The following is a 24,878-nucleotide window of genomic DNA, read 5'->3' on the forward strand; positions in this document are numbered from 1 at the left end:
CAGTGTTTTGGGTTCTTACTGTTTCTTGTCCAGAAGTCTTTCCAGTACATCCAACAGAAGCCCAAGACCTTCATGTCCAAAATTGTTGACCCAGCTGTGGGAAGAGTAAAATATACATGTTAATTGATTCATTTTTTATTTAATTTGACCAAATGTGCAACTATTCTCCAATATGATGATTTGTCCCATGTTCCCAATATATTTTATAGATGACCAAGACATTAGTTCAAACCCGTTTTAATGTATTGGTATCTGTCATAAACAGATGGTTAAGGGTTAATGCCTCTTTTACCTGTAAAGGGTTAAAAGTTCACCTAGCCTAGCTAACACCTAACCAGAGGAACCAATGGGGGAACAAGATGTTTCAAAAGGAAGGAGGGAAGTTTTTCCTTTGTTTAGAGTTTCAGTTTCAGCCGGAGTGAAAAAGATCAAGGAACCAGCCTCTTATCAGAGTAGTAAGTTTTAGAAAGGAATAAATAGGTTTATGTTTATTTCTTTGTAACCTGTCTTATGCAATTAGAGGTAGAATCAAATTGAGTATTTGGGTATTTTTTTTGTGTAACTAAATTTATGTCTAGGGGAATATCCTCTGCGTTCTCAATCTGTTGTCAGAGAGTAGCTGGTATGCTCATCTCTCCCAGGGGGTTCTCTTTTACCTTTCTTTTCTTTAATTAAAAGCCTTTTTCTTAATACCTGATTGATTTTTCTTTGTTTTTCGATCCAAGGAGATTGGATCTGGACTCACCAGGGATTGGGGGGGGGGGAAAGGGGGGATGGTTAATTTCTCCTTGTTTTAAGATCCAAGGGATTGGATCTTGACTCACCAGGGAACTGGTGAAGGAGTCTCTCAAGGCTACCCAGGGAGGGGAAGGTTTTGAGGGGAAAGGGAGTGATCCAGACACTGAAAATTCTGGATGGTGGCAATGATACCAGATCTAAGCTAGTAATGAAGCTTAGAAGTGTCCATGCAGGTCCCAACATCTGTACCCTAAAGTTCAGAGTGGGGAAGGAACCTTGACAGTATCTAACCCCTGAATTTTGGTCACTGACTCTGGCTAGTTTTGAGCATGACAAATAAAATGTCTCCAGGTATAGAACACAAATCCAGTGCTGACATTTGGAAAATTGCTTCATATATTTAACAGCACAACAAAGTAGGGAAATGCAGTTTAGATTAAATTAGTATAAGGTGGGTTGAGCAACAGGTTGAAAGGCCTTATTCAGTTATCAGTGGTTCACTGGCAAACTTGGACAATATATCTAGTTGGGTCCCACAGTGATCTGTCTTAGGTCTGGTACTATACGGTATTTTCATTACTCTCCATTCCATTAACCAACTCATTATGCTTATAAAAACTGCAGATGATGCCAAACTGCGAGGGCCTCCTAGCACTTTGGAAAACAGGATTAGAATTCAAAATGACCTTGACAAATTAGAGAATTGGTCAGAAATTAATAAAATGAATTTCAATAAAGGTAAGAACAAAATTAGTGCTGTTAGGAAGGAAAAGACACAGGCATAACTACAAAATGGAGAATAACTAGCAAGGTGTAGTATACTGTAATGCTGAAAATGGATCTGGTGATTATTGTGGTTCACAAGCTGAGTAAGAGCCAACAACGTAAATGCGAAAAAGTCTAATATTTTGGGGTATCATAGCAGGAATGTCAGATGTAAAGAAATGAGAGAATTGCCCCACTCTACTTGGCACTGGTGAGGCCTCAACTGGAACACTGTGTCCTACTGTGGGAGTTACACTTTAGGAACAATGGGACAAACTGAAGAGCAGTTCAGCGCAGAGCCACAAAAATTATACCAGGTTTAGAACCCTGACTTAAAAGGAAGATTAAAAATGCTGGACATGTTTTATCTTGAGAAGAAAAAGACTGAGTGGGGACCTATTAACAGTCTTCAAGTACGTTAAGTGTTGTAATAAAAGATGCTGATCGATTGTTCTCCAGGTCCACCAATGGTAGGACCACAAGTAATCAGTTTAATGTGCCACACAAGATGTGTGGGACAGCTACTAGGGAAAACTTTCTACCTGTAAGGACCAGGGGCAGCTCCATGGTTTTTCCTGCCCCAAGGGGCAGAAAGGGGGAAAGAAAAAAAAAAGCCACGATCGTGATCGGCAGCAGTTCCACCGCACCACTTTCTTCTTTGGTGGCAATTCGGTGGTGAGTCCCTCGGTCCCTCTCGAAGGGAAGGACCTGCCGCCAAATTGCCGCCGAAGAGCCCAACATGCCGTCCTGAAAGACTTAAAGCAATTCCTCTCGATATTTTAAACTACAGTACTCCCTTTCATACGAAATGAGTAAAATAGCACGGACTACATTGCTAACAGTGCCTTAAGACATGAATTACTTGACATGTCATGTATTAGTGGTACTGAAAATAATTGAAAATTGATGACTAAGTCTATGTACTGTTCTTTGGCATAGCTACTGGGCTGCTATGTTAATCGCTTAGAAGACTGCATGTGTTTTTTTCCCCTAGAACATCTGTTATATCTACATTTAATGGATGAACTTTTGATTCTATACTTCTCTGGCTCAGAGAGCATTAATAAACTTTTGATAGGTTAATAACTAACTTAAGTGTCCTTACCTGAGAAATACTGTCCAATTTAAAAGCAGACCTGTGAAAAAAGAGCTTCCAAAAAGGGGGCTAACCTAATTAAGTGCTATCATAGTATTGGCTACACCACTTAGCAAATTTAAAAATCTGGTTTGTTAGATTTCCATTTCAAAATTGAACCAGTATATCAGCTAATTAATAAAATAAACGCACACACACCATTTACACTTACACTAGCACACCTGTAATTTCCTCCCATTTCTTATTTTAAATGGTTTATTGGTACTTTCTGAACTCCTCCCGAGGAAATCTTGTGGTGTGGCAGCAGGAAAGGACTTAGGGTAACAGACACTATCTTCAAATACTGAAGAGCTGACAAATCTATTAGAAGCAATGATCTGAAGAAGAAAACTCCAATCTTCTTCTTAACCCACCATGCCACAATCTGTAGCTCCTGAAGTAGTGTCTAAATGTGTTGGTTCTGATTTTACATACTGTCCAATTATTTCATTTTCTGTTTTAGAAAAGAAAACTTAGCAGAAGTATACCGAAAACAAACCTGGAAGGCAGCTGTAAACCTTTGCTTAAACCAAATTCACTTAAATAGCGACTGATCGCCAAGTTTCAAAGCCTCCCATCTAGGTATCCTATCTACAACAGATAACTTCTTACCATTCCGTTTCTATTTAAACGGCATAAGGAGGTTGTTTACCAGTTCTGAGACTAATATTAAGCCAAAAAAATCCATAAGCTATTCCTGGTATTTATAGTCAACCCAAAAGCAATTCCATTCATTGACAGAAGATGGAAAAATTATTTGTCAGTAAGCGTAGCAACTCAGACACCTAACAGTCCAAAACAACTTTAAAAGTAAAATACCAACGTCACTGAAAGAGCAGTAAAGAGTCCTGTGGCACCTTATAGACTTAACAGACGTATTGGAGCATGAGCTTTCGTGGGTGAATACTCACTTCATTGGATGCATCCAATGTATTCACCCACGAAAGCTCATGCTCCAATACGTCTGTTAAGTCTATAAGGTGCCACAGGACTCTTTGCTGCTTTTACAGATCCAGACTAACACGGCTACCCCTCTGGTACGTCACTGAAAGTTGGCTCTAAAAAGCTCGTTTTAATCACAAATTTGCACGTTAGAATTCTACAGTTAAATGAACAGAAATCAACAGTGAATGGTAATAACAACTAGCTACAAACAATGATAAGTATGTAAGGAATATAATTATCACTCCAATGAAGTATTTTCTCTAAGGAATTCATAGTATTAGTATGAAAAAATGAGTAGCTGAAAATATATTCAAATTACTATGATCAATACAACTGAGTTAGAGGTAGCAAAGACAATTCCATTGCATAACACATTAACAATCATTTGTGTTGAGAGTTTAAATAATACACCAGACTGAAAATTTACCTTAGACAGAGTCTGTCAATACAAAACATCTGAGACAGGCTTGCTGTATTATAAGTATATATGTAGTTCTGCAATACATATCTTAATTTGAAAACTTAGTAGAATTTTACAATACTGAAATGTTTTACTGGCAATTACATTGACAATCAGTTCCAAAACTATGCTTTATTGTTGATTAAAATCCTGCATATCATAGAAAGAAAGATTAGAAGTACCAGCTGTTTAGTTATGGTAGACATAGTCTATGGTTATAGCAGAAGCTGGAATCAAGATTTCTAATTTTGATCACTCAGAAAGATAGTGTGTTGCAGGAAAAAGTCTTCAGCTGATGCTGACCAATTTCAGGTTGCGCGCAGCTTGTCAAATACTCATGATCTGTTCAGTAACAAACCCCTCAACTTTACACATATTACCGAACCCTGTCTGGGGTTATGCTGCTAAACTGGTTATTAGTGCTAGGCTTCAGGCAGAGGTCAACTGGGTGATAACACGGTTCTGCTGCTTGCATCTAGCTTGGAAGTGTAGAAAGTCCTCTTCCTACTCAGGCAAGGAATATATACAGCATATACATAGAGAGCAAGTGCCAGGATGATGCTAAAAGGGGACTGGTACTAGTGCTGAGCTGGTATTGGCTGACAGTACTCTGACTTTCAGAAACCACATTTGTGTCTGCTATTCAGAGAGCGCTTAGGATTCAAAAATCACAATTAACCACCACTGAATAGCCCAGCTGGTTTATGCCTCACTTGGTCACACTTGATCTGATATTTGATTTATTTTGGCAGCAAAAACTGAATTTTGGCCTTTTCACACCTGCAAACTGAGAAGGCATAGCACCCCTCCAGTTCAACTAAAGAACCAGTGTTAACGGTCCAGCATTACCGAACACAGGAAACTTCCTGAAAGGAGAATATTTTTGTTCTGTCCTTATCCATGGCTTGGCAGAACTGCTCAAAAATATCTTCAACTATCAACGAAGTGGCTCCTAGGCATTCTCTTTCCAGACTCTCTCTTCATAAGGTCACCATAGTTTACTTAGCAAAATGCACAAAATTAAGGGAAGACATCTAGATTGCAATCGATTTAACAGTCTCAAACTTCCATTGCAGACTTCCCCCCACTCAAAAAAATCTGATTCTGGATAGGGAATGAGGTAGAGTTTCCTTGCCTTCACCACACGCAAAGTCTCCATCAGCAGCCTGTTAAATACATTGATACTGAAGCTAGTATTCAAATTTGTTGTTTATTATGTGTTGCCTCATTGAGATAATGTTGGCTTTGTTCAGCAAAGAACAACTTGGTGTGGTACTTCTAAGAAAGCTTCCCCTGCCCCCCATGATATATTGTCACAAATGCCACAAGTAAAAGCTGAAGATGTGTCAGTTTGATTGACGGAATTGCTGACAGGGAGCCTGAGCTTCAGAATTCAGTCCCCATCTCGATTTGAAATAACTTTAAGTTGGTGACCTTAAGAGCCCTTTGCAATATTCACCTCTACTTCTGAGCCTTTGGACAGCAAGAGTTATATTTAAGGCTACAATCTGTGTTGAGGTTGTTTTATTTTTCCACTTCTTAGTTACTTCAAAGTTACTACATTTATTTTCATTAGTGTTAATCCTCCTATACTTGCATGTTTATAATATACAAAAAAGTGCCCAGAACCATGAATAGGCCACTCCTATGTTTAAATCAAAATGAATTTAACATTCAATCAGATAGTTACAAAAGTACTCTATATGTCAGTGGACATCTTGTAGGGTTTTACTGCCAGATCAACACAGCTCAAGAGGCTTCACATTATGTTTAACTTCTGCCCTTCCACTGGTTCAACAGGTCTCGCTTCCAGGAACATAAAAAAGTGACATCAAATTAAGACAAAGCAGCAGCTTTCTGATATACAACCCACCTAAAAATACAAAGACTCAAAATTAAATTAATAAATTCAATCTTGTTTAATTAAAGTAGAGCTTAAAGGTCTCAAACAAGGATCAGGGACCTCCTGTGGTAAGCACACACCCGTGACAACAAAACAAAACAAAGAAAAAGACAGTGTTGTCCCTAAAGGATTACAATCCAAGTTACATGGGATTAAATAAATTCTTCCACTTTTTGCCTCTCACTGACGCTTTTTTGCCTCTCACTGTTTCTTTTACTTTGTTGTTTAGCCATGGTGGCTCTTTTTTGCTTCTCTTACTATGTTTTTTAATTTCAGGTATACATTTAAAGTTGAGCCTTTATTATGGTGTCTTTAGAAAGTCTCTGTGCAATTTGCAGATATTTCACTTTTGGCACCGTACCCTTTAACTGTTAAACATGCTGTCATAAAGAGATAGCTAAGGGTTAATGTTTCTTTTACCTGTAAAGGGTTAACAAAGGGAACCAAACACCTGACCAGAGGACCAATCAGGAAACCGGATTTTTCAAAGTGAGGGAGGGAACTTCTGGATGTGTTTTGTCTTTGTTCTGTCTGTTTGTTTCTCTCGGCTATGAGGGAAGAGTTTTTTTTTTTTTCTATCTATCTCCAAGCTTCTTTCTACCCTTCTGTTCCCAAGTTGTGAGTACAAAAGGAAAAGCAATAGGTTTATATTGTATTTTGTATTTACATGTGTGGAGTTGCTGGAATGTTTAAATTGGATATCTTTTTGAATAAGGCTGATTATTCATATTTTCTTTTAAGCAATAGCCCTGTGTTATGTCATCTTGATGCAGTGATCATGTCATGTGTTTTTTCTTTCTTTTTTATATAAAGCTTTCTTTTTAAAACTTGTTGGATTTTCTTTTCCTAGTTAAGGCAAGGGGATAGGAATCTCTGTGCCAGGAGTACTGTCTCTCTCAGGGAAAGACTGGGAGGGGGGAGAAGAAGGAGGGGGGAAGGTAAATCGTCCTCTCTGTTTTGTGTTTCAAGGGATTGAAGCAGGGAAATCTCCTAGTATCCCCAGGGCGGGAAAATCTGGGAGGAAGTAAAGAGCAGGAAGGGAAGTGGGTTATTTCCCTTTGTTGGAGGCTCAGGGCATCTGAGTCTTGGGGGTCCCCCAGGGAAAGGTTTGGGGAGACCAGAGAGTTTATCAGGTACTCAGAATCCTGATTGGTGGCAGTGAGATAAGATCCAAGCTGGTAATTAAGCTTGGAGGTTCATGCTAAGCACTCAGATTTTGGACGCTAAGGTCCAGATTTGGGACAGAGGCTTATTACACATGCATTAAAGAAATCAATGATATGCTCTACATGTCAAGATGTATTTGAACATTAGCAGTTACACCATAAATGAAGAAGCATCAGGGAACCTAAATCTATGAAGAGCAAGAAGATAGGTGAATAGTACAGATTTCAAGGAAAAAACACTAATACCCATGGACTCATTGCAGACTACTTTTTCGTTTCCTGCTTAAAGTGCACACTCTTTGAACATGTATTTTAGTAACGTGTAGGGTTTTTAACCATCCTAGATGGTTAAAATATTTAACACGGAGTTCCCCTCCCCACTCCCACCCCACTTGAGACATGCTAGAGTGCTCAATAATTCACACCTATGGATAGCGATGTCATTGTAGTATACTGTAAGAAAAACTGATAGAGTAACAAAAATACACATTTATTTTCTGTGTGTGTAAAAATGGTTCTCAAACATACGAGTTACCAGCTACAATCAGCGCTAGGACCTCATTTGTTGGTGGCGGTCGTGGGGTCAGAATGGTCATTGGCCAGGTCCTATCTTGGAGGTGGCAACTGTAGTAACATGGCTTGCTGAAGTCAAAGACTAACAAGTAAAATAGCAACTTAATTCCTATCCTGCTAGCATTTTGTTTAAAACAAAAACAAAACAAAAAAACCAACATTTTAATTTAAAGGCTTTAGAGTTTAATTCTACATATGAAACACTGTCACTAGATGGCCCTGCAGAGCTACCCAGGTTCAACAAGGCCTTAGAGGACTGACATTGCAGAATACACATCCTAGAAACGTACTGAATGTGGTGGTAAGATTTCAAAAGCTCTTTAAGATTATGCAGGGGGCAGAATGTGATGCAGTAAGTGACAGGAAGCTAATAAGAGGGCTCATTTCTATTAAGCTTAATTCATTGTAACGGGAAAAGCAGAAATGATTTATGACTTAATCAATTGTGTTTTCTACAGACTGGAAGATGGAAAAAGAGAGCTGACAAGAGGTCAGAGTTAAAGGTTTCAGCAACAAAGATAGGAGATAACTGAGAGGAAGCCAAGATGCTTAGAAGTGAGGATACTAAGAGAAAGGATTTCATTGACGAGATCTGGAAAAGGAGTAAGTTACAGGACAGACAGCATATGTAGGGAAGACGTGAGACAGAGTATAGTGTGTTCTGTAAAGGGCTTGGTGAAGCATAAGAGGATTCCCAGGTGAACTATGAAGCTTTATTCCAGAGACAAATTCAGATGACACCAGTACATCCAGGAGGAGATTAGAGCACACAGAAGGCAAGTTCTGGGACTCATTTCTAGCAGCTGAAAGCAACGAGCAGATGAGTGACGAGAGATAACAGAAGAAGAGACATCCAAGACTATAAATCAGAGATGACAATGGATATGGAGAAAAGAGAGGATGAAGAGCCAAAGGTGATACAGAAGGAGAACGGGAAGAGCCTACAGTTGTAGAACCCACAGGAAGACAGAAAGTGGCAGAAGTGGATTGTTTAATTGCCAAAAGTATGAGAACCTGCTCAGGAGAAAAAAGGCAATATTTTGAATTGGATGGGGAAAAGGCCATTTTAGTTAGATTACTTGAGAGGTGAGTAGGGCAAGAAACAATATTTAAATATTTAAAAAATCAGGAGAGGAAAACTAGGCTGAAAAGTCTAGCGGAGGCAGAAAAGTGAATTAAGAAGTAGTGGACTGGTGTGATCAAGGACAAGCTTCTTCCCCTAAGAGAGGTGACAAAATCTATCTGTAGAAGGTTGTAACTATCATAGGAGCGAGACTGGATAGAAGCTGAGAGAAGATGGGATCAGGATGACAGACTGATAAATTAGAAGAACACAGATGAAAAGTAAGTGGGGAAAATATTAGTTCTTGTTAATGCATGTTCATCTTCTTTAGGGAATGAGGGAACAAAATATACAGAAAGAAGCAAAACCAGAAAGCAGCTGTGAAAAGGTTGTTAAACAGTATTCCAAAATCTTAACAGTGGTGGGCTTGAGCTGGCCACTCCAATGCCATAAATAGCAGACAGGCCGCTGTCAACCATGTCTTCTCCCAACCGGGATTATGCAGAATTTCCTCCTTCCTCATGCTACAGCAGCACTACTGAGATGTTTGTGGTTTGTAACAACAATAAAGAGAGAGAGTAATAGGGTTGTGTTCTCATCTATGTACTAATTATATTTTCACAATGCTGTGTCATAGCAATTTATTTTCTTCCCTCATAATACAGTCAGTCAGTTTCAACAGCTAGGATGGATGTACTATTTATTCTTGAGACTGAATTTTTTAGGACAGACAGCTAGGCTCTCTCAGTGCACATCTGCCATTTGCTTCCCTTGGCTTACCAGAGATATTCAAAGCACAAAGCTAATTTGTACTAATTTTGAATGGAAGATTTTCCATATGTTTTCATATATTTTTTTCTTGAAGTGGTTGCTGGTATCTTCGGAGGCTGCACCACTTCGGTAATCTTATATAATTTGTGTTTTACTTTTGTACTTGATCTACTTGGTGGAGAAAATATGTCATAACATCTACTAGTAAAAAAGCATCTTAGGCCATTAAATAACCATCATGTTTCTGGTTTTGGTATGAATAGGTACTGCTTGGTACAACACATGAAATTGTTGAGCTAAAAACTACATTAAAATAAAGCACACACACAGACCAGCTTTTTGAGAATACAATACTAAGTAAACAAATTAAGAGATTGGCATGAATATAAAATTATCAAGTTAGGCAGGCTCCAAAACCTATATGTTTACTTTACATACAAAACATTATCAATGCCCATTCCAAATAAATGCGAACTATCATTTAAGGAGTAAATATTGCTATACTTACTCAATGAAACTTCCCTTTAAATCAGTGGGAATACTAACTACATGATGCAAACAGAAGTAGACCATAAAACATCTTACAGTGTCACACAGCAATAAAATAAGGCTCAAAGTTACTTAAAGCAGAAAGATGGAGCAACTGTTTGACAATGCAAGAGAATGACAAATATCTTATCACATATCTCGCTCACGAATCCCCTTTCTAGAACCAGCAACAATCTATTACACAGGTACTTAAACTCTACATACTTCCATTTGTATGCATCAATGGAGGAATTACAGTCATTCGTTATTATTTACTACAATAGGTAGTATAAAAGTTTTCATCTTGTTAGGCTTCTACACTAGAAAGTTAGGTCAATGTAAGGCAGCTTACATCGACCTAATTATGTCAATGTCTATACTACACTACATCCTTGTTCTGCCGATGGTAAGTGCCCTATACACCATCATCATAACTCCACCTCCACAAGAGGCACTGGGCTTATGTCAATGCAGTTAGGATGACCTGTTTCAAAGATCAGGCTGTCACCCCACACCAGGTGGAGGGGTCCCTGCTCCAAGTCAGTCTGCTGGCCATGCTCTCCACCAGAAGCCCTGCTGCCTCTGGGCTCCTGGCTTCCCGCTCCCAGCCGGAGAACCCCACACCTAGAGCCCAAGCCATCTGCCAGGCTCCTGGTGGGAAGCCCCATGCTGAGAGATAGTTTTAATTAAGATACATTACAGCTCAAAGATATCTCATAATGGAACAGGGATTATAAATTCTAATTCTATAGCATGAGAAAATATATTCATGTAATGTTTAAGAAAAGTTTTGCAAATGAGTTCCAATAGTTCATGGATTAGGGACCCAATCTTATTGGGTTCCAGTCACTTCTGTATAGATTATTTAGGGTATTTTTTCTATCTACCCAATGGGACTCAGTGCTCAACCTAGAAGATACCATCAGAGATGCTTAGTTTTGAACTTCTCAAATTGTGGGTTTGTGTCTCCAGAGATAACATGCTTCTTAAGAGCAAAAATGTTTTTAAATAAATAAATATATAGAGGTGAGAAATAACAGACCTCAACCCTATTGTCCTTCTGCGAATTTGTGTACCCAGAGTCAATCCTTACCTCTCTCTAAAAGTGCAAAGTTTCAAAAAGTTCAACGAATAAAAGATTGTTTGGGGTAGAATAGATATGGACAAGGAGAATCTGGAAATAAATGTGAGAAGGGAGAAAGAGGCAGTAGAAACAAAAGTGAAACTGTTTGAGCAGAAACAACAAAGAGTCCAGTGGCACCTTAAAGACTAACAGGTTTATTTGTGCATAAGCTTTCATAGGTAAAAAACCCCACTTCTTCAGATGCATGTAGTGAAAATTACAGATGCAGGAATTATATAATGACACATGAAGAGAAGGGAACTACCTCACAAGTGGAGAACCAGTGTTGACAGGGCCAATTCGATCAGGGTGGATGTAGTCCACTCCCAATAATAGAGGAGGAGTTGTCAATTCCAGAAGAGGCAAAGCTGTTTTTGTAATGAGCCAACCACTCCCAGTTTATCTCTGAGTTGTGAAGAATATGTATTAAGGTTGTAACAACAAGAATGCACTTTTATGTAGAAATCCATGACTTAATTGAGTCTTCCTGACTAGTGATTTAAATCAGTTTGATTTAAATCAAATCTACCCTCCTCTGAAAAGAGCCGAAGGAAAGCCTATTTAAAAAAAAAAAAAGGTCAACAGTTCTAATTAAATCATATAACCTATAAAAAGAAGTGGAAGATACTTAAATGGAAATTCTTCAAAATGTGTGGGTCCCACCTGTATTCCACATGCGGGTATGCATGAACGCCATGCACCCGACTTTGAAAGTTCTTCAAAGCACTGTCTGTTGGCCCACATGCACAGTAGCTCTCTCCGTGCTCCCAAATAAAGGTGTGTGGGTGAATTCCTCTCCAGTACCTCCTCTTACTGTAAATCCAACAGGATCTGAAGCAGAGGGGATGGAGAACAGACAATAGAATACAGATAGGGACCGCACATCAAATAACTTCCAGCTACAGAAAGTAACCTTGACTACTTCTTTGAGAGGTGGTCCTTATGTATATTTTACATATGGGTGATTGGCAAGCAGTGTTCAGACGGCAGACGAGTGCGGGGAAGCTGAAAAATACTACCACTCCCACACTTGCAACCACAGCTGAGGCATCAACTAGGCAAGGCATAGTGTGTCATGAACATGTGGCTCCAACTCCAGATGGCCACTCTGCAGATGTCCTAGAGCGGAATGTCTGACAGGGATGCCATGGAGGCTGCTGTGACACCCCCAGGAGTAGGACTATTTGTTAAATTGTAGCATTCCGTGATACATCCTAAGACCCACTTAGAAATCTTCTGGGATGATATGGCTTGTCCATGTGACCTCAATGCTATGGCAATGAAGAGCCTCTGTAATTTCCTAATGGGTTTGGTTCTGTTCAGGTAGAACACTAGAGCACGCCGGACATCGATGGAGTGATCTGTGTCATCTTCAGAGAAAGTGTGGCATTTTGAGAAATATACAGATAAGTGTATTGTTTAATATATGCAGAACACAAAAAAATTGGGGGAAAAACATGGGTGAGGTCAAAGAGAAACCTTTCATTTGTGAACCACTGTATAAGAGGGTCCACCATGATGGCTCCGAGCTTACTGACTCTCCTAGCTGAGGTGATAGCTACTAAGAACACCACCTTCGTGGACAGGTAGGCCATGGTAAAAATCCCCATGCATTCTAAAGGTGATTAATGAACTTGGAAAGGACAAGGTTAAGAATCTTAACTTAAGATCCTACTGAAGGGAAGGTCCTAATAAGGCCTTTCATGAATTATATTGTACCTGGGTGAGTAAAGATTAAGTGTCCTTCCACCAGTGGGAGGAAGGCACTTAACTCTGCAAGTTGTATTCATAGTAAACACAGAGAGATCCCAATGGGAGAGAGTCTAGAACAGAATTATTACAGTATCTGAATAATGTCGGTACAGTTGTGCCCAGGCCAAAAATTTGGCTCAACAGCAGGAGCTACTAGACTCTTTTTTACTCTGGTATGGATCAACTGAACCGGAGCCGAACTGGGGACAATACCAAGTCTACGACGATACGTAGTCTATCAAGAAGTTGAGAGGGGTTAAGTGCTTTGGTGGATAGGATTAAAATTCAAAATGATCTGGACGAAATGGAGAAATGGTCTGAAGTAAATAGGATGAAATTCAATAAGGACAAATACAAAGTACTCCACTTAGGAAGGAACAATTGGTTGCACACATACAAAATGGGAAATGACTACCTAAGAAGGAGTACCATGGAAAGGAATCTGGGGGGTCATACTGGATCACAAGCTAAATATTAGTCAACCGTGTAACACTTTCAAAAAAGCGAACATTCTGGGATGTATTAACAGAAGTATTGTAAGCAAGACATGAGATATAATTCTTCCGCTCTACTCCACACTGATTAGGCCTAAACTGGAGTATTGTGTCCAGTTCTGACCATCATATTTCAGGAAAGATGTGGACAAACTGGTGAAAGTCCAGAGAAGAGCAACAAAAATGATTAAAGGTCCAGAAAATATGACCTATGAGGGAAGATCGAAAAAAAATGGGTTTGTTTAGTCTGGAGAAGAGAAAACTGAGAAGGCACATGACAACAGTTTTCAAGTACATAAAACGTTGTTACAAAGAAAAGGGAGAAAAATTGTTCTTCTTAACCTCTGAAGATAGGACAAGAAGCAATGGGCTTAAATTGCAGCAAGGACGGTTTTGGTTGGACATTAGGAAAAACTTCCCAACTGTCAGGGTGGTTAAGCATTGGAATTAAATTGCCTAGGGAGATTGTGGAATCTGCATCATTGGGGACTTTTAAGAGCAGGTTGGACCAACACCTGTCAGAGATGGTCTAGATAATACTTAGTCCTGCCTTGAATGCAGGGGACTGGACTAGATGTCCTCTTGAGGTCCCTTCCAGTTCTGTGATTCTATGACTATTCTATTTGATGCCCACTCAAAAACCAGGCCATAAAATGAAGCTAACCTTGATTGGGATATTAACTCTCCCCCTCGCCCCCACTTCCCGCCACATCTTGGGTTAAGATATTTGAGAATGGGTGACTCCTGACTGGTAAGTGGGCAAACACTGGTAGAATTTCTGTGAACCTCAACTGTCTGGCCCAGTGGGGAGCTAAGAGAATGATGTTGGTTCTGTCACAACATGTCTTTTCTATGACCAATGAAAGCAGGAAAATGGGAGGAAAGGCCTAACAGAGGCCGTTGGTCCAAAATATCAGCAGACCATCAACCTTGAGAGTTGCAACCCATGGCTCCCCTGGAGCTACAAAAGGGAGCTTTCCATTCATTTGGGACATCAAGAGGTTCTATAGTGGAGTACCCCACCTGCAAATATCTCACTGAGGACTGTGTCATTAATCTCCCACTCGTAGTCTATCAAGAAGCTTCTGCTTAGTTTGTCTGCCAAGGAATTGTGAATACTGAAAAGATATGATGCAGTTCCTGACACACCAGTTCCAACGTCTCACGGCTTCCTGGGAGCGGGGAGAAACTCTAACTCCTCCCTGTTTGTTTAGATAGTGGTGGTATTGTGAGACATTATCGGAATATGGGGCGAGCATATAAACGGAAGGAAGACTTCGCACACAAGGAGGACCATCTTCAGTTCAAATTAGTTTATATGTAGTCTAGTGTCTGATGGGGTCCAGGTACCCTGGGCAGTATGACTGTCCAGATGAGCATCTCACCCCAGAAGGTGGGAGTCTGTTGCAATGGTGTCCATGGGGGTTGGGAGGCTGAAGGGAACTGTGTTTGAACATCAAGTTTGAGAGGTGACAACTCTGGTGGGAACGACCACCCTGGAGTTGATGTGATCCTTGCTTGGTCAATAGGTTGAGTGGACCAAATCTACATGCACCATCAGTGGAGTCTGTCATAAGGAGTCACAGAGATGTATGCAGGGTCTGTAAATGGTGTGGGATACCAAGGTGCAGAGTACATGAAACCTTTCTAAGGGGAGGAATGCCCTCATAGAAAGAGAGTCCAATCTTGCCCCTAAACAGTTTATTGATCTTGTGAGTAACAAAACAGACTTTGCTCCATTCATGCCAACACTTTGGGCCACTAAAAGTTGCACAAGAACCCTTATCACCAACCTGACCTGCTGATGATATCAGCCTACCAGGCACAAATCATCCATGTATGTTTATACCGCATAGCTCATGTCTCATCTGGGCAGCTACTACCAAAAAAAAAAGCTTCATAAATACTGGGTTCTGTAACCCGACCAAAGGGAAGGATTTAAAACTAGAAGAGTTCCTGGCCTACCATAAAAAGCAGGAAGTTCCTTTGTGATGGGTGAATAATGCTTCCATGTGAAAATATGTATCCTTCTCATCAAGAGCCACAAACTTCAGTTTTCCAATAAAGATGCTGAATTGCAGAAAGTCCAGGATGGGTCTGCACCTTCCACCTTTTGGGGGAAATAGGGAATAGAATCCTCTCCCTTGGTGATGAGGTGGGACGCACTCTATTGCCCCTTGGTAAGGAGGGATTCTGTTTCCTGTTAAAGAATTTCCTCGAAAGAGTGGTCCCTGAAGGGAGTATGGAGGTGAGAAGGAGAGAAACTCTACAGAATATCGCTGATGGATAATCTCCAGAACCCAACTGTCCATAGTGATCTTGTTCCAGTTGCACGTGAAGAATGCACGAGAACCCCAAAAGGTAATAGGGGACGAGGCGGTCGGCATTAAGGTGGTATGCAGGTCTCAATCAATATGTCAAAAGAGCGAGGTTGAGAGTGAGGAGAGGGGCCGGGGGATGGGGGGGGCACATGTGACCCATCAGAGTAATCTGATTCTGGGCCACGAGAGATTTTGCTGACGTTGACTATCGGCAGGCACGGCCCCCCGCAGCTCCCAGTGGCCACAGTTCGCCATTCCTGGCCAATGTGAGCCGTAGGAAGCGGCAGGCTGCATGGACATGCCAGCCAAGCTTGCAGAAAACAAGTTTTCTATGGGAGTTTGCACACCTTTGTGCTAGCAACAACATGCATGCACCTTTTTTCACACACTGACAAATTTGTACATACATGATAAAAACTCATGCTAAGGCTTTTGAAACAGTACAGTACTGAAAAAGATTAACAGCAGTGTCATCATGCACTAAGGAAGCACAATCATATTCATATCCTTTCTTACTGCAGAAAAAAATACTTCAGCATTTCAGGTCAGTATCTGTCATCAGTGTAAGCACATTCAGGAATAATATAGGATGGTTAAAACCAGTTGGTCGCCATGTTTATACACAGTATCTGATTTGCATTAAGTTAGAACTGTACTTGCCAATTCACAGTAGATTCATAATGCAGTCAAGGTCTTGAAAGTTTACAGTATTAAATTTGTCATTCTAGACTGGTTATGGTAAATGTTGTATCTAATGGCCAACTCAATTCACAAACTCATAAAATTCAGTCTGAAGCAGGACTTAATTAAACTCCATATCATTCCTTAGACAGTTATGATACTCAGCTGCTAAATATTTTTGGTAGTTCGGTATAAAGGGCAAATTAGCCATACTTCGAAAGTAACGTAGTACTAATTGCTCTTTCCTACTACATTTATGCTAAACAGAGTGGTGCCACAGTTCAACAGTTTGTCGGCCTACATATACAATAAATCTTTCATGACTAGCTCAGTGTAGTTTCTGAACAATGTGGTGAATAACTTAACACACACCATACTTTAAACATTTTATATCAATATACTTTATGTATTTACTCACAAAAACCCAGCATCTCAATTGACACACTTGCTATGAGTCTCATTCAAGATACAAAGGACTGAATAAACTTTTTGAAACTACTCTCCAATGAGGAGCAGGAATGGAGACTTCAGCTTCTGTTGAAACAAACACTTCAAACTGCATTCTGCGTCTATTTATCTACGGTGTGTCACCAATAACTGATAGTTCATCAGACCCAGTTATATACACTCCCCAGAAATACATTTCTGTACAGTGAATTAATTCTAATGCAATCTTTAATTTACTATTTGTCAGTGTTACAAGGAACAGAAACAGATGTCTTACTGTTCTAAATTGTGCTAATGGAACAGCACTTAAAACATAAAAATCAGAAAATGCAAAAGGTTTCTATTTAAAAAAATGCATACTTTTCTACACATTCATTTGAAAAATTATTTGAATTACATATTTATTTACTATATACTAGTCCTTTCTCAAAGTTGCATTTTTAACCATGCAGTAACAAAGTTCTTACTTCTGATATTGAGTTACTACGCTCCCAAATGTCAACTCTATTGATGTCCAACGTGAGCACTACTGTGTCTCAACATACATCAAAACCCTGCCACCCACCCCTAAGGTTACAAGCCTGAAATAGTCTTTCAGATAAGCACTACTTTCAAATTATTCGCATTACAACACATTTTCAGTCTGTAATTTGTTATTTCTCTGACACTACACAAATGGTCCAAGATGTGATGATATGACAACTGACAACAACAGCAATACAATCTGGTTCATAAAAATGCAATGAACCAATACTGATAAACAGTTATATAGGAACATAAAAAGGTAGCTTCTGATATTTAAGTTTATTTAAAGGGGTATTAACGAATTAATGTTTATAGCTCATGTAAAAGATGAGAGTTTCATGATAATACATTTGAAAGTCATTATCCACAATCAGAGGAACAAACTCTTGCCTTTAATATGAGGTGGAATGCATAGATATCATTTGGTAGTACTCAAGCTCAAACCATGTAATCCTGTACAAATATGTTACAAATCAAGTTTTTTGGGTTTTTTCCAGAACTGAGTTTGATTTTCTGCAAATATTTTGAAAGGCAGTAAAATCATCTGTAGTTAATTTCAGGTCACATCACATTCGTGTCTCTTCAGTATTTGTTTGACTATGCAATAAGTAGAGCTGGTTGATACATGCTGTTCACTTTCAAAAAAAAGTTTTCCTAAGGAAGGGAGCTTGTCTGAATTAGTTTTTCATCCCACATCACTTTTAATCAGGATGAGTAGGTACTGGAACGTGCTGCGTCCTACATCACAGGCCAACCCTAACCCCTCAGGTTTCAGCGTCAATCCTCCCCCGCATTCTTTATTTCTTTCTCAGTCAGAAAGCTCAGGTTTCAATCCAAAAATGGACAAGTCAACACAAATCTGTTTTTACAACAGAGATCAAAAAATATTTTCACTGAAAAGGTTGACTGAAAAACAAAATGTATAAATCACAGACGTCACCACAAAACAGAATGGTTGTCCATAGTAACCAGTACCTGATACCATGTATATAAGAAAACTGAATATGAATAAAAGGTTTATTACATCCTTATAGCATTTAATTACATTGACAATATAATTTTACACTTTAAAATTAGGGTTCTCCATTAATCTCAGTTAACTCATGCGATTAATTCAAAAAAATGAATCCCTGTAAATTACACTTATAACAATAGAATACCAACTAAAAGGTATTAAATATTTTTGGATATTTTTCTATATTTTCAATATTGATTTCAATTACAACACAGAATACGAAGTGCATAGTGCTCACTTTATATTATTGTTTTTATTACAAATATATGAAGTGTAAAAATGATGTAAGAAATAGTATTTTTCAATTCACCTCATACAAGTACTGTAGTGCAATCTCTATCATGAGTGTAACTTATGAAAGCAGATTTTTTTGGTTATATAACTGCACTCATAAAAAAAAAAAAGAAAAAAAAGACAGTGTAAAGCTTTAGAGCCTACAAGTCCACTTAGTCCCACCACTTATTCTGCCAATCACCAAGCCCTGGTCTACACTAGGGGAGAGGTTGACCTAAAATACGCAACTGCAGCTACGAGAATAGTGCAGCTGAAGTCAACTTATTTAGGTCGTCTTACCGCAGTGTGTGTATGGCGCTAAGTCGACTGCTACCACTCCCCCATCGACTCCGCTTGTGCCTCTCACAGCAGTGGAGTACCAGAGTCGATGGGAGAGTGCTCAGCAATCAATTTTATCACATCTACACTAGACACGATAAATCAATCCCCAATAGATCGATCACTACCTGCCGGCGGGTAGTGTAGAAGTACCTCAAGACAAACAAGTATGTTTACGGGAGATACTGCTGCCTGCCTCTTATTTAAAATGCCACCTGTGAGAACAGGCATTCACGTGGCACTTTTGTACCCAGTGTTGCAAGGTATTTACATACTAGATATGCTGAACATTCATATGCCCCTTACATGCTTCAGTCACTATTCCAGAGGACATGCTTCCATGCTGATGATGCTCATTCAAAAATATGCATCAATTAAATTTGTGACTGTACTCCTTGGGGGGAGAACTGTAAGTTTCCTGCTCTGTTTCACCCGCATTCTGCATATATTCCATGTTATACCAGTCTCGGATGATGACTCAGCACATGCTGTTCATTTTAAGAACACTTTCACAGCAGATTTGACAAAAGACAAAGGTAGTACTGATGTAAGATTTCTAAAAATAGGTACAGCACTCAACCCAAGGTTTAATAATCTGAAGGGCCTTCCAAAATCTGAGAGGAACGAGGTGTGGCACATGCTTTCAGAAGTCTTAAAAGAGCAACACTATGATGTGGAATCTACAGAACCCAAACTACCTTCTGCTGGTGGCATCTGACTCAGATGATGAAAATGAACATGCGTCAGTCTGCACTCCTTTGGAACCCATCATCAGCATGAAAGCATGTCCTCTGGAAAGGTGGTTGAAGCATGAAGGGACATATGAATCTTTAGCACATCTGGCACATAAATATCTTGTAATGTCAGCTACAACAGTGCCATGTGAATGCTTGTTTACAATTCAGGTGACATTGTAAACAAGAAGCAGGCAGCATTATCTCCTGCAAATTGTAAGCAACCTCTTTGCCTGAGTGATTGGCTGACCAAGAAGAAGGACTGAGTGGACTTGTAGGCTTTAAAGTTTTATATTGTTTTAGTTTTTAATTCAGTTGGGGTTTTTTGTGCATAATTCTACATCTGTAAGTTCAAGATTCATGATAAAGAGTTTGTAGTACAGTACTTTATGAGGTGAACTGAAAAATAAATTTTGTTTTCTATAGTGCAAATATTTGTAATAAAAAATAAATATAAAGTGACCACTGTACACTTTGTATTCTGTATTGTAATTTAAAATATATTTGAAAATGTAGAAAACATTCCAAAATAATTAAAATAAATGGTATTCTATTGTTTAACAGCACTATTAATTAAGATTAATTTTTAATCGCTTGAAATCCCTATTTAAAATACATAAATGAAAATCAAAACATTCAGAACAGGAAATGTCTACTGTACCAGAAAATGTAAGAAAACACGAGCCATGCCTGGCATGTGGAAATATACATGCATATACAGTTTAGGAAATTTATCTTTTGCACTTGCTTGGGGCATTGAATAGCAAACTACCACCATGAAAGTGAGAGTACAGAAACTGTTCCATGTGTGACATCTAAAATACAATGAAGTATAGAGAAAGTAATGCTACTGTGGTAAGTCACCCCCAAAGGTGTAATGCAATTTCAGCAGCAGCTTTCAAAAGAAACCAAGGCAATCACAATTTTGTGATATTTCTAAGTGGATTTAGGTCTATTTTCTGCTACGTACATGCAACTCCTAGGGCTAGTGATTTATTGCCATCAGTTCTTCTGAAAAGCATTAACCATACATCCACCTGCACTGAGATGGCATTGTTGGAAATAACTTTTCCAGACTCATTAGTTTTCTCCCTGTAGATCATATTCTCTTTCATACACTTCAGGCAATAGACATGAATAGGGTAGAGAGTATAATTCTTGCTCTAAAAATTGGGTGCTTCCCTGTGTGCTCAAAATAAAAATGAAATTGGGATTCTTATAACTGAAATTTTTGTGTGACAAGTTTAGGAAAACAGGAGGGAACGACATCAATCTCCAGCCAACAATCTGGGCCTTAAGCATTGTACCAATTAAAAAAAAAAAAAAAAAAAGCAGGGCTATTTAGACTGAGCTGCATAACATTTAACCAGACAAGTACAATATTTGAAAACTGCTTATACAGGTACACATAGTGGCATCCTTCCCAAGTCCAAGCATAACTAACTTAACAGCAAGCTCATGTTTCCACAACTGAACTGGATCCTTATACTCTGAAGCAGTTTCTAAAACATTCAGAGTTACAGCCGCTTTCCAAATCCTCTGATTATATAACTGGAAGAGAAGGTCATTTATGTCCTTTCATACGGAAAGTGAGTCTCTCTCAAGAAGGATGTACAGAAAAGTAACAATGCTGTTGAAGTAGTAACATATTGAATCGTCAATGTCCACACATTCAACTAAAGGAGAAACAGGTCCACCAATGATTAAACAGTGTGAGCAAAGCCGAGAATGTTTAAGATTTTCCCTGAAATCCACTACAGTGGATCAGTAAAACACAGTTTAACAGCACCCAGGCAGTTTGGAGAAGTTTCACTGGAGAACTTCTCAGCCTCGTGGCTGAGGGATGAAAACATTATCTAAAGTTGTCGCTGTAATACTCATGCAACCAGCTGGCTAGAAGGCAGTATAGAAGGTTCTTTACCAGCAGCATGCTTTAAAATGGATGGGTAGTATGCAGCAGGGATGTCCTCTACTACTTGCTGAGAATATAACTCCACTTGCTCTTCTTTATTTCCCCCCCCACTCCATACAATGTAGCTATTCAGTGGCAACAATGCCAACTTTAAACAAACTCTTCTATATTGTCCCCATTTATACTAGCATTAAAAAAAAAAAAAGCCTGCTTCTGCATTGCATCTATCAATGTATCTGATTAAAATTACAAGGCTTCTTTCTATTTCAGTACTACTGATTTGATGTCATGGAACTACTTTTTAATGTGTTCTGGCAAAAACTACACATTTGTATAGTTTTTCATAAGAATTATTGCAAAATGTTTCACAGATTAAAAAAAATCACAGTTAAGTAAAATAAATAAATAAATGAATTATTCACCATGAATATTTGAGGCAGTTTCTGTATTTTTGTTTGTTTCTTTTTTGTTTTAAAGATAAATGTAGTTTTCTCACATTGTGTGTTCTCTGTCCCCTAAGGATAAAAATGGCATAAATCTTTTGGGGTTTTTTTGCCCCCTTTTCCATTTTTTTAAATATTTTCTTGCTGTTAAATGTATTTGAAATTAACAGTGTACAGCTATTGAGGAAAAGCCAAATGTTCACACTAAACTTTAAACATGCTCACTAAAACTGACTAAAAACATCAGTAACAACAAATTAAGCCATCAACACAGTATCTACCAGCTCTAGTTACTCCAAATTCATATTAGCATCAGATCACCTGAACCATACCACAGAACAACAACAAAAGTTAGATCTGTTCTGCTTTTTTAAACAGGCTGTCTTTGCTTCAGATATCTGCTTATTCCTCCCCACGCTGGTTTGCCTTCTTCCACTTCTGACTGGTTATAGGTATTCTAAATGAAGTTAAAATGTGAAACAATTCTAATAGTGACCTATGTGAATGTCGAGTTGTTATGATAATATGGCAAATTTAATACTATTTTATTTTTCATTAAAATGGCATAATTCATTTCAAAAGAAGCCAAAGCATTTGACAAACGAAACCTCTGAGGACAAATGTGACAGCCAAATAGATTTTGCACAAGTTAGTTACTTTAAAAGCAAAACCCAAGCAGGTTTGCAATGCCTTTGTAATCTTGATATTTTCATTATCTTATTTAATGGATAAAACTTAAACCAACACAGGAAATGTGCAGTTGAGACAAACAAAACAATTAAGCTCTCTAGAAATTTAAGTCAACTTTTATTTTTAAATATTCCATGGCCGTACAATTTTCTTACTAACCCTAGAACCAAGGAGTTCCGCATTTTCACAGTTTTCATGAAAAGTTATTGAAAATAAACATCAGTCCATCAGGTCTCAGGTATATTTTGTTTCTTTATTTAACTCATGATTTGACAAACCTGTTGTACCCAGTAAACACAAAATTTAGAACCCAAGGATACAAATAAAATTGATTAAAATAATACACAGTTTTAATAGAACACGGTGTGTGGCGGGGGGAGAGTGTTAATAACTTCCCTAGGAACCAATCCTAAATGGAAGGGAGGCTTCAGAGTTGGTGTGTTGCTGTCTTTGTATGCTTTTTGAACTATCCATGACAGATATATTTGACCCTTTTCCTGTATAAACATAATTGAGTATCGTTACTTTTTCTTTGTTTTAAATTAAAATTGCTGTTAATTATCATTACTTTCTACTCCATTTGTTTCAGCACTCCAACTAACTACTAGAGCATTTATACATGCTGTAATAAGGTGTCTGCTTCCTCATCTGTCTGTCCTTACCTGCAGGATTGTATCAGAGATGCCAAATGCAGTGTTTGTGCCTTCACAATTACCTCTATATTGATGAACTGTGATCAATTAGGCAATAGATACAATGTGATTAGAAAGGGAAAATGTTTCCTTTATAGAATGTTCTCTTTCCCTCCATTTGGAAAGATCTTGTGATAAGTCGATAAAGGGAATTTTTTTTTTTTTTTAAAGTGTTTCAGAGAATGAATGGTGGTTCAGGGGTGACTAAATCAAACATTTGAAAAAGATCTTGGTGCTTTTACTTTTTTGTCAGTTTAATGTGGTTCACAATTTTGGAATCCACCTCTGAGATTTTACCTGAGCAGACACTCATATAGGAATCCTCTTCATTGTATTTCAGCACCTCTCGACATTTTATCAGCCTTCTATGTCAATTATACTCAGTTATCTTCATAAAGCCCTGGTCTACACCACAGGGTTAGGTTGAATTTAGTTGCATGAGGTCAATTTTAGTATGAATGGAGCTGCAGGAAATCCAACAAGAGCACAGACCACCACTGTATCCACTGTATAACCGCTACCCTCCTCCTCATGTTCCATAGCCTCCTCACCCAGATGTCCAAGACGGCAGGGGGGAGCGGAGGCTCCTTGCACCCAGCCACTCCACTACAGAGGATGGCCAAAGTAACAGAAGGCTGTCATTCAAACAGTTTGATTTTTAGTGTGGCTACAATAAGCAATGTGGCCTTGTCTGTTATCTCATTTTTTTAATTAATAAAGAAAGAATGCATGGTTTCTAAACAACAGTTACTTTATTTTGAAGGGGGGAGGATGGTTGGCTTACAGGGAATTAAAATCAACAATGGGGGTGGGTTTGCATCAAAGAGAAACACAAACAAATGTCACACCAAAGCCTGGCCAGTCATGAAACTGGTTTTCAAAGCCTCTCTGATGCGCAGAGCGCCTTCCTGTGCTCTTTTAATCACCCTGGTGTCTGGCAGCTCAAAATCAGACACCAGGCAATTTGCCTCAACCTCTCACTCCGCCATAAATGTCTCCCCCTTACATTCACAGATATTATGGAGCACACAGCAAGCAGCCATAACAATGGGAATGCTGGTTGCACTGAGGTCTGACCTAGTCAGCAAACATCGCCAGAAAGCTTTTAAACGTTCAAAGGCACATTCTACCACCATTCTGCACTTGCTCAGCCTATAGTTGAACTGCTCCTTACCACCGTCCAGACTTCATGAGCCATGGGAGCAAGAGGTAGGCTAGGGTAGGGTTAAAACCTAAGATAAAACTTAAAGAAGAGAATGACCTGAAGTCTCTGGCTCTCATTTGGTACTTGAGAAGGAGGATAGCCATATCTCAACAGCTGTCAGTCCTACTGCACCATCTGCCATGAAGGTAAGGAGCTGCTGCTGTGTAGCAACGCTGTACTGTGTCT

The 24,878-nt window shown here is 38.9% G+C and overlaps 1 protein-coding gene across 1 annotated transcript in view; it reads right to left on the reverse strand.

Annotated features, from left to right (window-relative positions):
* Nucleotides 1-24,878, reverse strand: part of DIAPH2 (diaphanous related formin 2) — an 854,113-nt gene that overhangs the window by 687,559 nt on the left and 141,676 nt on the right. The window contains 1 exon segment of the mRNA XM_075068735.1: nucleotides 20-94. Coding sequence (XP_074924836.1) covers nucleotides 20-94 — 75 coding nt within the window.

This window comes from Chelonoidis abingdonii, chromosome 8 (genome assembly GCF_003597395.2).
Source record: "Chelonoidis abingdonii isolate Lonesome George chromosome 8, CheloAbing_2.0, whole genome shotgun sequence".
In the NCBI taxonomy this organism is placed as follows: Eukaryota; Metazoa; Chordata; order Testudines; family Testudinidae; genus Chelonoidis; species Chelonoidis abingdonii.